General features: G+C 47.6%; 1 protein-coding gene across 1 annotated transcript; it reads left to right on the top strand.

The window, feature by feature from the left end:
• Positions 1–2,194: 2,194 nt before the first annotated feature.
• Positions 2,195–11,761, top strand: PRODH2 (proline dehydrogenase 2). The gene is made up of 10 exons (XM_063137799.1): positions 2,195–2,446; positions 4,127–4,320; positions 6,475–6,595; positions 7,303–7,386; positions 7,742–7,822; positions 9,027–9,173; positions 9,342–9,508; positions 10,163–10,273; positions 10,917–11,005; positions 11,524–11,761. Exons 1-10 carry the CDS (start codon positions 2,195–2,197, stop codon positions 11,691–11,693), a joined length of 1,416 nt encoding a protein of 471 aa, XP_062993869.1. The 3' UTR covers positions 11,694–11,761.
• Positions 11,762–13,419: the final 1,658 nt, after the last annotated feature.

Raw genomic sequence — 13,419 nt, forward strand, 5'->3', positions numbered from 1 at the left:
AAAATCTGGAGATCTACTTTCTGCCCACCTCTGACAACAGTGACAATCAACCTGAAAGGTGTATCATCCATTCAAACAAGCAAATGGAGTTACTTAGAGCAACCTTCTCCAACCTGGCATTCTACAGATGTATTGGATGGCAACTCCCACAATTCCCAGCTAGCATGGCCAATGGCTTTGCGGAAGGTTGCTCTAAGGAACCCGTAGGTTGCGGAAGGCTGGCTAGAATACTGAGACGCAACCATCCATATTTGTGGCTTGGCTGGGGAGTCGCTGCTTCATACAGCACTATCTGTTGAAGGTTTGGGGGTTCTGTTCTGCTTAAACAGATAACTATGGCCATAGCTAGACCTAAGGTTTATCCCTGGATCATCCAGGGGTCAAACCTGTTCATCTAGGTGACACACAGGGGATCCAGTGCTCAGGCAGGGGCGAGCCCTGGATGATCCCAGGATAAACCTTAGGTCTAGCTGTGGCCTATGCCTCTTCCCCGCCTCAGAATAGGGTGTGTATGTTACTAAGGCCTAATCTACACCAAGCAGGATATAGCACTATGAAAGCGGTATGTGGTGTGTCTCAATGGCCCCAACAGTTGTCAGTGCACTTCAATACCGCTATAAAGCAGTAGTGTGGCTCCTGCCTTTTATATACCACTTTCATAGTGCAGTATCCTAGTTGGTGTAGATTAGGCCTAAGTGCCCTGCAGCACATGGAACTATGTACGCAAAATCATGATTGACAGATGTTTTCGCATGTTCATGTTTAATCTCTGAAAAACAGACATCCAGCAACTGATATTTTCCCCTCCTCTAATAGCTAACTTTGCGAAATCATTAATTTGGCCCTAGTTTGCTGGAGCTCAGCAGTGCCATCTTTCCTCAAATACGCCAATGTCAGTATACATTTATAGCTTTGGTTTTACTTTTGATTTTAAGCCTCCTTGAAGACATTGCATGCATCCCGAAGGTATTTTGATGGCACCAATTGCCTTGCCTTTAACTTGGGATTTTATGGGGAGGGGGCGTTCCAGACACAACCCTCCATGTTTTCCCACCATTACATCTGTTGGGATTTTTTTCCATTAAAAAAAAAAAACCCAGAAAAACCATTAAGGAAGGAAAGATGGAATCGCTGCACAAGGATTTTAGATTGGTGGTGTGAAGAGCCCTCTGTCTGGAAGCACATTTTGAGATGTAAAAGTAACTAATTAATAGTTTTAGTTTTATTTCTGATTGGAAGCCAGCAAGATGTCATGGTAGACGAATGAATGAGCAAATGAATGAACAGTTGGCAAAATGAGATTAATCCTGGTTATGTATTACAAAACGAACCAACCTATAGAGTTAGGGTGATAATTTGTGGCCCTCCAGATGTTTGGTCTACTAGGGCTCATGGAAGTCTTATGTCAAAACATCTGGGGCCCCATAAGTTCCATAAAAGGAAATACATCTTCACACAGTGCATAGATAAACTGAGATTCGCTACCACGAGATATAGTGATGGCCACCAATTAGGATGGCTTTAAAATGGGGAGGTAGACAAATTCACAGAGGAGAAGGCTATCAACAGCTACTAGTCCTGATGGCACCAGTTTTGGGGAACATGGGCAGGAGGGTGCTGCCACACTCATGTCCTGATTGTGGTTTTCCCATGAGCAGTTGGCCGACCACTGTGTGAACAAAATGTTGGACTAGATGGACCCTTGGTCTGATCCAGCAGGGCTCTTATGTTCTTATGCACACCTCTGCTATAGAGAACCCAGAGTGCGTGGGAATCAAGAGCCTGCAAGAGAACCGGTGGAAACCGAGGGAAGTCAGAGCGTATGAGAACCAAAACACTCCTACAGAGAATTAAATGTGGGCAGGGGGGACCAAGACATTGCAGAAAGAACCAGTGGAAACCAAGAGAACCCAGTGTGTCTGAAATGGAATCTGGTGGGATAAAGCAATAAGGTAGAGGAGCCAAAAGCCCTGATGTTAATAAGTGACTTCTCCTCTTCAGCAAGTTTTCTACTCTACTGAGCAGTTTTTCCAAAACCCCACAACTTGCTGAGGCAGCAACTTGTTGTCCTAGGGCACAATCTTTCCTCTTCTCCCGCCCCATGTTTCTTGCTTGCCCCCAAACTTGCAGGACATGCACCAGATGCTGTGTTCTCAGACGTGGTGCTGCGTGACCTTCAGACAGAGCTGGCGGCATGCTGAACTGCGGGGCTCAGCTGTTGCGCCGCCGGGTGGCAGCCCTCTGGGGGGCCCAGGCTGCCGCCCTGAAATCCTCACCTCTCAAGCCGGCCCCCCAAGCTGCTGCAAGGAACCCCGCACCTCCGCATCCATCGCTGAGCTTGGATGACGGGAAGGTTTTCCGCCTCAAGAGCAACTGGGAAATCACTCGGGGACTGCTGGTGTTCATGCTCTGCTCCTCTCCGTGGCTGGTTCAGAAAGCACCCGTGGTAAGACAAGGAGCCCTTTGAATCCTGACCCTCAGCCTCCCAACCCGTTCCACCTCAATCAACCTCTGTAGACTAAGGGGTGCCCCATCGTGCTCTGCTGGGACGGGATAGTGGGAGAGCAGTGGTACATTTAGGTCGCTTTAAACTCTAGGGTTAATGGTCTTCTAGTGGGGCAGAAAAGTTCTTTAGATAGCAGTGTGCATTACTCCTTGTACTTTAAAATGTGGCAAGGAGCATTTGGGGTTCTCCTGGAATCATAGAATAGTAGAGTTGGAAGGGGGCCTATTACACCATCAAATCCAACCCCCTGCTCAATCCAGAAATCCACCTTAAAGCATCCCTGACAGATGGTTGTCCAGCTGCCTCTTGAATGCCTCTAGTGTGGGAGAGCCCACAACCTCCCTAGGTAATTGGTTCCGTTGCCGTACTGCTCTAACAGTCAGGAAGCTTTTTTTGATGTCCAGCTGGAATCTGGCTTCCTGTAACTTCAGCCCATTATTCCATATCCTGTACCCTAATCCTGGCCCTTCTCTGTGTGACAACCTTTCAAGTAATTGAAGAGAGCTACCATGTCTCCCCTCAGCCTTCTTTTCTCCAGGCTAAACATGCCCAGTTCTTTCAGTCTCTCCTCATAGGGCTTTGTTTCCAGACTTAGACAAAGTTTCCAGACTTAGACAAAGACATAGGGCTTTGTTCCCCTGCTTGTTCTTCTGCATGAAGCCTTCATCGTCTGCCCCAAAGTCCATCTTTGATGGTAGGGACAAGGGACTTTGGACCAAGCTGTGTGAGGGTAAACTAACCTTGTGTAAAAAACAACAACAGAGTCTTGTGGCACCTTCAAGACTAATGGGTGCAGTGCCACCTCCAGGTTTTGAAAGGCCCTTGAGTGAGATACCCTCAAAGGGTCCCCTCAGTGGGTCTACCTTCTAACCTTCATTGGCTTCAGCTACTATTGCTTCTCATCGTCTTCCTCATCATCGTGTGACAGGCAGAGAGACAGTGAGCAAACAGGCCGTGGCATCTGCTCCTCCTCCTTCTCACCACCACCATTGTCTGGACTAGACTGGGAGGTGGGTGAACAAGCAGGTTGCCATGGTGAGGACACGTTTGGGGAGCTCTTTTCAGTGGGACCCTGCTGGGGTGTGGGTCTTCAACAGATGCCCCAACCATGCCTACCCTGGATGCCAGCCCTGAATAGATGTCTATCATGGTGGCACAAGCTTTAGTGGAGTAGAACCCACTGCATCAGATGCCAGAAGTGTCCCCTCAGCTGTCAAAAAGTGGTCTGTAGCCCCTCAAACCTGAGGCCACCGTCAATCTATGAGCCTTAACATGCCACAAGACTCTCTCCCAGTGGAGGCTCATGGCTCTAAAGTCAGCGGGGCCGGTGAATCCGCCCCAGGCTACAGTCAGAACTTTAAAGAAGCTATCCAAGTTCTGACTGAAGCCTGGAGCGGTTTCATTGGCCCACTGACATTAGAGCCATCAAGGTGAAGCACCTATTATAGCCCCTTTAGAGTTCTGACCGGTTCTGATTAAAAACTGGTGTGGATTTACCACCCTACTGACATGAGACAGCCGCTGTACCATGTGCATTTTCTGAAATGGTCGATCATGGTGATCTTTGGGGGATTTGTCCCCATGCCCTGCATTTCTCTGTATTTCCCTCTGTCCCTCCAGTTCCTTTCCATCTCCCGACGGGTTCTGGGCCGCCGACTGTGGGGTTCCGTGCTCCGTCTTACACTGTACGGACAGTTTGTGGCAGGCGAGACCCCCAAAGAGATCAAGGACACGCTGCAAAGGCTCCAGGGTTTGGGGGTCCGCCCCCTCCTTGCAGTTCCTATAGAGGAAGACGTGGGGCAGGCAAGGGAAGGGTGAGTATTGGGTGAGCGGAAAGGGGCAGCTGCATCAGGACAACGGAAGTCAAGCCTCACCTCCTACCGATGCGGCTTTACATTTTACCAATGAACCTGAATGAGTCATGCTTCCTTTCTCAAAGAATTCGCTAGCTTGCACTTTTGGTGGGGTGTGGGTGTGTGCCTGACGCTGAAGGTACATGTGTTTCCGATGGGACAGCGCACACAATTGTCCTATCTGGGGTGGCAGTGGGGGGAAGCAATGCACATGGTGGTCCTCTTCTGGTGTTTCCCAGTAACATGCACAAAACTCTCTTCACACCCAGGGGTTTTGGTTTCAGGAAGTAGCAATCCGGATATGTGGTGTCAGGGGTAGTTTCTCACACTTTCAGACAGCACATTCCAGCCACATTAAATGTGTCAAGATTTGAAGTCTTGCTGCAGTTCAAGTGGAGATAGATATATGCAAGTAACAATTCAAAACTGCAAAAGCTGTTAAACAAACATAAGAAGACTCCAGCATCCTGCTTCTGCAGTATTTATCTGCAGTATTTTTATGCCACTTCCCAGCCAAAAGGACTCCCAGAGTGGTTTACATATAATCAATTAAACAAGATGGGCCCTGCTTACAATCCAAAAAAGACATGAAACACAAGGAAAAAGGACTGAGGAGGGAACTCAGGGCAGGGCAGGGGGCAGAAATGTATTCTTTCAGCATTGGCCAGCCCGATACTACCTCAAAGACAAACATATGGGTGTGAGGGAATAAGGGCCTCCAGCAACTATGGTAACCTATCTGCTTCTGGAGCTTCTGCTTATGTTTCATGATCAGGAGCCACTCAGGTCTGTCCTGAATGTTTGATTTAACGCCATGTAAGTTAGCTGCCATGACCATAAGCTGTGGCAAATCCAACCGTTCATCCTACCCTAGTGCAGGAGCGGGGAACCTCGGGTCCTGTGGGCCACATCCGGCCCTCCAGGTGTTACAATTCGGCCCTCTAGAGATCTGGGACAAATGACTATTATGAAAGGCAGGCAGGTAGGCCTCAAAGGGTGGAAAGGGAGGGTAGAGAAACTTCTGGAACTCATTGCTCCTTCTGCTCTTCTGTGTGACAGATTTGACTGGCCTATAGCTAGCCTTCAAAAATTCCAGAAATATATATTTGGAGAAGTTTCCCTTTAACCAGTGAGCTGCGAGAAAGTCACTGAAAGGAACACACACAGAGCACAACTTGGAAAATCTCAGGGTTGTTTTTAATGCTGAACTTTGGGGTGTACCTTCTTCTCTTTGGGAAACTGTTAATAAAAGTGTAACGCAGGGGTGGGCAACCTGCGGCCCTCAGCCCGATTTTATGCAGGTGGTGGTGGGGAACCAGAGAGGGGGAAAGGTGGGTGGTGGGGAAATGGATGGAGTGATGGAAGTGGGGGGGGGGGAGGGAGCAAAAGAGGTGGCAGAAAAGAAAGGGGGAAAGAGAGGAAAGGTAGCAGGGCAGAGAAAGGAAGGAAGGAAGGAAGGAAGGAAGGAAGGAAGGAAGGAAGGAAGGGCTTGGCCACATCCACATTTGGCTCTAGCCCCTTCCCCCTCTGCTGGCTTGTGACACATACACACCCTGACAGATTACACCTGAGAAAAAGTGAGCCTTGACAGTCCCCTTGCCTAGAACTTCTATCCTCCCTAGCCACCATAGCCAATGCTGAGGGATCATGGGACTTGTAGACCATACCTAGAGGGCTACATAATTGCCCACCGTGGCCTTAAGGAAAACAGACACATTGACGATGGTGAGCAGAGTGCAAGACAAGACATTGGTGCTTGGATAGGGTGACCATATGAAAAGGAGGAGAGGGCTTCTCTCTCTTGAACAGTTGCATAGAAAAGGGAATTTCAGCAGGTGTCATTTGTATGCATGCAAATTCCCTCTACATCACAACAGTTAAAGCTGCAGGAGCCCTGCCCTCTTTTGTATCTGATAAAGAGGGGATTTCACCAGGTGCTGCATGCATACAAATGTCACCTGCTGAAATTCCCTTTTCTATGCAACTGTTAAAGATACAGGAGCCCAGTCCTCCTTTTCGTATGGTCACCCTTTGCTTGGAGGCCTTAAGAGAATTGGAGGGTGTTCCTCCTAGAAGATGGAGACTATACTGAGGATTCTTATCTGTCCTGACCAGGGAGGGGTGGTATGACGAGAATGCCCTCTCCATGCTTGCCTGCCTGGATCTGTCAGTGGGAGAAGCCACCAATCCCATGATGCAACTGAAGGTGACAGCACTGATGGCCGCTGAGCTCTGTGTGAGTATTGTGGAATGCTACGGGGACTATGGCTCCTTCCTTTGAACTGATGGGTATAGTTTGGAGTGGGGGAGGTATATTGTTATTCCACGACCAATTTATGCACCTGTAGGCTTTGCTGTTATTTCCCCTTAAAAACTTTTGGTTTTTTGGATTATAAAGACTCTACAAAAGGAGGTCTCTTATTCTTCTGGAAGGTCTCATTTCTTGTGTATTTGATTGATACTGGGTTGGATAATGTACAGGTTGCAGAACTGCAGAATCTTTGTTAATCTGGTGCAGAACATCAATATTATTGTCGCAGAGTATATGTGGCTCTGATTAGAATGGAGGTGGTGATGGAGAGGAAAAAACCCACTAAAAGTAAGACCTGATGGGCACATTCAACAGAATGACGGTAGAATGTAATGTGAAACTTTGTTGTTATTTTTTTTAACTCCCTGCAAGTAAAATCTAGCATTTCAGGGTTCTAGCACGCACAATTTCCTGCTATGCTATGTTTCTACTTGAAGGGAGGCTTTTTTATGTTGAGAACATGAATACAGTCATACCCACCTGTGATGCAAAAATGGTATAGCCCATTTAACATTCAATCACCTCATTCTCCTGGTGTAGCTCAGGTCCACTTCTGGCCCCATTCTGGGGAGTTGTGCAGTGGGGAGTTATTCAGGTCTCATTGAGGATTTCCTTTTGTTCTCTCTTTACAGAAGACTATTACCCTGCGTTTGCAAGAGCAGGAGGGAATGTCTGACCTGAGCATAGAGAGACTGGTGACTGTCATGAAAGGAGAGGTGAGGCTTGATTTCACCTCTGGGGTCATGTTTCCTTGTGCTTCTCGAATAAAGATGTCAAGGCTGGGAGTGGAGATGGAATGGGACAAAACTAGCATTCAGGGAAACCTCCCCCCCCCCCCCGCCTACCGTTTTTTGTCCGAGGACAAAAAACTCCATGAAAAAGGGGCTTTTAAAAATATTTCTTCCCCCCCCCCATTACGATTCCCAACCAAGTACAAAAAAATATCTTATTCCTCCCACCTCCCCTCATTTTTCCTGGGCCTTCACATCTCAGTCTTGATCCGATCAATTTAATTTGTTCCCTATAGTATTTTTTAAAATATTTATTCTTTTCCATGACCACCACCACCAGGACCTGAATTTTCGCTGCCTGACCAAAGAAGAGAACCAACATTTTCAAAAATCATTGAGACGGCTCAATTCTGTAGCACAGGTACAAGGAATAATGCTGGTTTCACATCTGAGGCTTCAATTGGGTTGGGCCATGACATGAATAAATAACCTAGTCTGGGAAGAAGAATGCACATTTAGGCTGAAATCCTACACACCCTTACTTAGGAGTAAGTCTCGTTGAGCTCAGGGAAATTTACCTTTGAGTAGACATGCATAGGATTGTGCTGTTAATTTATGTTCCACGTTATATATCCTGCTTTGTTAACTATAGATTTGTGTGGTGCACAAATAGCTAGGGTTGCCAATTTTTAAATCCACCCAGCTGCTGTGCCTTTGACATTGACCTGGTTCACCAATAATGACAGCCCATGGGTTGTTGAAGCCATGGATCCATGGATTGTCACCAGAGCAGCAGCGAGCCAGCACACTGCCTCCTGCGTGCTTGTCATTCCACTTTCCATGAACTACCCAGGAATAACAATTGTTATTGTTGCTATGACATCTGAACCCGGAAACTCTGGGTTGTTTAGGAGTTAAACAACCCAGAATTAACCCAACAACAAATCAGGGGTTGTTAATTGAAGGCAGAAGTGACTCGCTCACTTCCACTAGATGGCAGCAATTCCTGTATTAAACAACCCAGGAATTGCCAATAGGTGTAAAGTAGGTCAGAGGTTTGTTCCTGCAGCAATTAGCAGTGAGAACATTCATGCAGTTGAAAGTTTCGCTGAGTAATTCCTGCATGTCAAGATGCCCTGGGTAAACAATGTGATTTCCCTTAATTTAGAGACACTCTGGGTCTCAGCTTGAAAATATCCATTGATTCAGTGTCCTTTGTAGTTCTCCACATCACTAAGGTTACAGGCTAAAGAGGCAACATCTTCAGGACGTGGCTGGGGAAAAGTTACACACAAATGCATGCTTTCTCTACCACTTCTACGAGCTTTCATCCTTGGGTTATGGAAAGGAAGTTTTAAGACTATCGTTGTTTGCTTGAGTCTAAAATCTCAGTGGCCCTGTTCAGAAGACACCTTAAACCACAGCTTTAACCACGGTGAATAAGGCAAAAAGCCTTATTCACTGTGGTTAAAGCCGTGGTTTAAGGTGTTAGCTGAACAGGCCCAGTGATTCTTTGAAGGACTGGATGGAACAGAGTATGTTCCTTCAAGTTTTCAAGTGTCAGAAAGTTGGATCACCCAGCAAATGTCTTCCTTATTCTTGTCTCCTTTCCGCTCCCTCTGCAGTATGCGGTGGAAAAAGAGGTCCGCGTTCTGGTGGATGCAGAATACACCTATGTTAACCCTGCCCTGACACTAGTCACTGTGGCAATGATGGCTGCCTGGAACAATCAACACCCGTGGATCTGGAACACATATCAGGCATATCTCAAGGTGGGTCTCCTTCCCAAAATAGCCCTTCTCCTTCTGTCCACCACACTTCCTGGAAGTAAGAAAAAGGTCCACTCTAACCTTGCCAACTCAGTGGTATTGGAGGACTCCTTTGTGCTTTGCTGTTCTGTAGCAGCCATTTTGCCTTTGACCAGTTTTGTCTATCTCCAGGACACTCTGGAGCGGATGAATCAGGATGTGGCCCTCACAGACCGCTTGGGTGTATGTTTTGGAGTGAAACTGGTCAGGGGGGCTTATCTGGAGAAGGAACGGAAGCTAGCAAGGGAAAAAGGGTACCCTGATCCCGTCCAACCCAACTGGGAAGCTACCAATGAAAGGTGAAGAGTTTTCTCACAGATCTGTTCCTTGAGTCTGCAGAGCTTGAACATGAGGTGTGAGAAGCCCAATCCTTTTTATGCCTATTCATGTATTCTTGTGCTTGTGCTTACGTAGCTGAAACTGTACCACCCATGCACAAAAGAGGTATCAGCAGACCCGGGGTAACCCTGAGCTTTGCAGATATAAAAAAATCTTAAGATAACTCATGGCATGGGATGTTGACAGAGGGGTGGGGACCCTGGCAACTGAATAGGAGGGGTAATGGAATGGAGTGGTTGGACAAGAAGGGGAGGGAGGAACAGACCAAGATATTTAAAAAGGGTAGACAGAACCCTCTCATTGTCTGTATAGGTTATTTCCTGGTTCACACCAAGAAGCCATATTAATACCTCTCCAGGGATAGAACAAAGAGCTGTCCATAGACATCAGTGAAGAAATCAACATGTAATGTAGTTGGGGTTAGGCACAAGTGTGACCTCTGTACCCTTGGTGGGTGGGGAGGAAACCAAATGGAGAAAAAACTTGCAACGACTGGAACCCTGAACAGAAGCATTCCATACTGCAACATTTTGTTGCTGGGCCCCATTTTTAAACCCCCCCTGTTGGGGGTCTCCCTCTGTGCTGATGCCCATTCCCTTTTTCATGGGATACAGTTACCGCCGGTGTTTGGATTTCTGCTTCGACCGAGTGTCCCAATCCAAGGGAAGGTTTGAGCTGATAGTGGCCACACACAACGAAGCCTCTGTGATGCATGCCGTGCAAAGGTATGAGGTGTGGGTTGTGGGCAGTGGGTGGCTGGTCAGTGGGCTGGAACCAGTGAGAACTCTAAAGGTACTACCAAAGCACCTTGGATAGAGTACTCACTGGTTCTGACTGAAACCCGGAGCGGATTCACCGTCCCACTGACATCGGAGCCATAAACCTCCCCTGGTTGTGAGGTGTGCCTTTCTTTCCAAGCACCTACTAAAATGTCCTGCAGTTCTGTGAGCCTGTCCACCTCCTCCTTAAATGCTCTGCCAGACAGGACATCAGAGGTGACTCTGAAAGCCAAGAGGGAGAGAAAAGGTGATGGCCTTGGGAAACCTGCAACCTTTCACTTGTGAGAGAGCCCCTCACTTCCCTCCCCCCACAAATGCTACAGGCAGGCATCACTGCCTTTTGTGACGTCCAATAGGATAGCAGTAAATTTGAATTGCAAGCACTCATCATGACACTATTATTATTAGCTCCACATGGGCAATGGGAGGAAATGAAGTTGAGATATAGGAGCAGCTGACTTGCCTAAATTCAGCCACAGCGAGTTCATGGCTGAGCTGAAATTTTAACCCATGTTTTCTGGCTCGCAGCTTATGCCTTTTACTGCTGTGCTGTACCCATATGGAATGTGATTGTTTTATCTGTTTTAAGGATGGCAGAGATGAGCGTCGACAAAGGTACTGGACCCGTCTGTTTCGGGCAGCTGCTGGGCATGTGTGACCAGGTGTCCTTGGCGCTGGGTGAGTGTTAGTCCAGGTTGATCCTGCCCTTCTCTCCACCAATGGTGTAGTGGTGAATTTTGAAGCTCATTCATGACAGCTTCCATAGCCACACCCCCAAGGAAAATCCAACAATCCAGGCACCTGTGCTGATCCTGATCAACAAACCAGTTCAAGCAGTTTTATCCCCACTAGGAGCAGGTCTTTTGTAAAGCTAATGGGCCTTAACTGCCCATTCCGTACCAGGCACCCCAAAAGATGTATCATTACAACAGGGAACAATATATTGTTACTGGGGGAAATAATTCTCCCCCCCCCCAAGCTACTGTGAGGATTGCAGCTAAACTCAGAGGGAACAGGGAATTCTGGGAGTGGGGGTGCAAATGATGTCAGCATCCCTGCTAATAAAAGAGTCCCAGCATTGCATCCCTGTGAGCTCTGGCTCAACTACATCACTTCCCTCTACCACTTTCTTCCTTCTTCCTGCGATATGCTGACTTCCTCTCTCTCTTTCCCTCTTTATTCCTCCCCAAACCTAGGCCAGGCAGGTTATGCCATCTACAAATCCATCCCCTATGGCTCTGTGGAAGAGGTGATCCCCTACCTGATCCGTCGCGCTCACGAGAACCAGAGCGTCCTACTTGGCATCCGGAAGGAGCGAGACCTGCTACGCTCGGAGCTGCGGAGACGGATCCTGAGGAAGCCTTGAGGATGACCTCAAAATATCCCAACTCCTTTTTTCCTGGACTCGCAGAAACTGGACACCGCGATACAACACCCCCACCCCCAAACGCACCCCAGTGCTGCCATGTCACTTCCCACATGATCTTTGAAAAGATCACCCCCTGGAGTTGCCGGGGTCCAGCATCCCATAGCCTGAGTCTTATGGTCTTAAGGATGTCTCGAGGCTGCCAGCTCTAAAAAGACAACAATAAAAAAATTATACAAAGGCAGGCCCCAACATGGGGCCTAGTTGTTAAGGGGTGGGGCTCGAGGCGTTAAGGCCCAGAAAATCAGAAAAGAATCAGGGGTGGGATTCTTTGAGTTAGTGGATAACAGAAATAATGGATAACAGAAATAGCCATTTAACTGGGGTGGGGGGGGCGGGGGTCTTCACAACACTGCTTTGGCTGCTTGTTCCCTCAAAAACCCCATGGCATCGCAGCTGTGGGGTGAGAATGTTAAATCTCCATGGCAGCAGGGAGCGCAAGCTTTCTGGCGGCCATTTGGCTCATCAAGACTGTTCCAGCCTTCCCTGTGGTCTCGATACGCCCCAGAACATCCCTAGCCTCAACCCAAAGCGAGGTCACCACGGATGGCGGGAGGAAAGATGGTGGTGACCTCGGAGTAAAAGAAAAAGTCGTGGTAAGGCAGTGACTTTTTAAAAGCACAGTTTGGGGGAAAAGGCCCATGGTGGCTGCGGGTTGGTGGCTGCATTGTATCAACAAGGCAGCGCCACTGCGCAGCCACCGTGGGATATGCAGGGCATATAGAGAGCCCCTAGATTTATCTTTGCTGCAACCTGAGGTATGTTTTGCGGGGGTCTCTTTTATCCATTGCGATATTGCTGGTTTTCAACATGATGGTGTGATATATTTTCAGGTGATCCTGAAGTGGTTCCTTTCTAGATAGTGTTAGTTATTCATCAGGATGCCAAACTCTGAAATTCAGGGAGTGGAGTTTTTGCCCATGCAGAACAGACGCCAATTCTGCTTTTCTGTCTACATGTTTCCCAGCGTATAAAATGGCCATGTCCCCAATCCCAAAGCATTGTGGGATTTGAATATTTGTGATATAGGCTTATGCTTTCCTTGCTTCAGTGGAGCTGCACCCAGTCCACAAAGGGGGAGGACGTCCCCATTGTCTCAAAAATGCCCGTTCCATAACTGGAAATCTATATATTCCCACACACACAAAGATCCTAGTACTGTGAGTTCACCCACCCACCCCTTTTTTTTTCTTGTTTGATTTTCTTTAAATGATGTTGCCGTAAAGAGGTAACCCGCAACACAGGAGGAGTTGAAGAAAAAAATTGGCCTATTTTGGTAACATCCATTTATTGAAATTGAACTCTTTCTATAAAGTTTGAGAGCCCACTGTATGAATTCATTGTATCAGTTTCGGAGGGTTGGGGTAAGTTTCATCAAAATATAAAGCTTTTTTTAATGGAAGTGGACCCCTTTTCATCTCTTCTGTGGGGCTAGCCCCCCAAGTACTGCAAACGGTGAACGGCTGGATGTCTGCCTTTTTTGCCCTGCCAATCTGACAGAGTGGTTGCTAAAACCTTCTTTCAGCTGCCACTTTTCCAGGCCAGCTTATAAAGTGACGCAATTGCTTTGATGTCTTGTGTCCGTCTGTCTGTCTGTCCGTGTGTGTGTGTGTGTGTGTGTGTGTCCTTTCGGCTGCCTCCCAACTAGGGTTTGCAGCTGCCCACT

This window comes from Elgaria multicarinata, chromosome 11 (genome assembly GCF_023053635.1).
Source record: "Elgaria multicarinata webbii isolate HBS135686 ecotype San Diego chromosome 11, rElgMul1.1.pri, whole genome shotgun sequence".
NCBI classification, from domain to species: domain Eukaryota; kingdom Metazoa; phylum Chordata; class Lepidosauria; order Squamata; family Anguidae; genus Elgaria; species Elgaria multicarinata.

Bases quoted from the DNA above. Each gene is read 5' to 3' on its own strand.
- PRODH2 (XM_063137799.1), top strand. From the start codon at position 2,195: ATGCTGAACTGCGGGGCTCAGCTGTTGCGCCGCCGGGTGGCAGCCCTC. The intron at 9,174-9,341 runs GTGGGTCTCCTT...GTCTATCTCCAG, and splicing joins CATATCAGGCATATCTCAAG to GACACTCTGGAGCGGATGAA. The intron at 10,274-10,916 runs GTATGAGGTGTG...ATCTGTTTTAAG, and splicing joins GTGATGCATGCCGTGCAAAG to GATGGCAGAGATGAGCGTCG.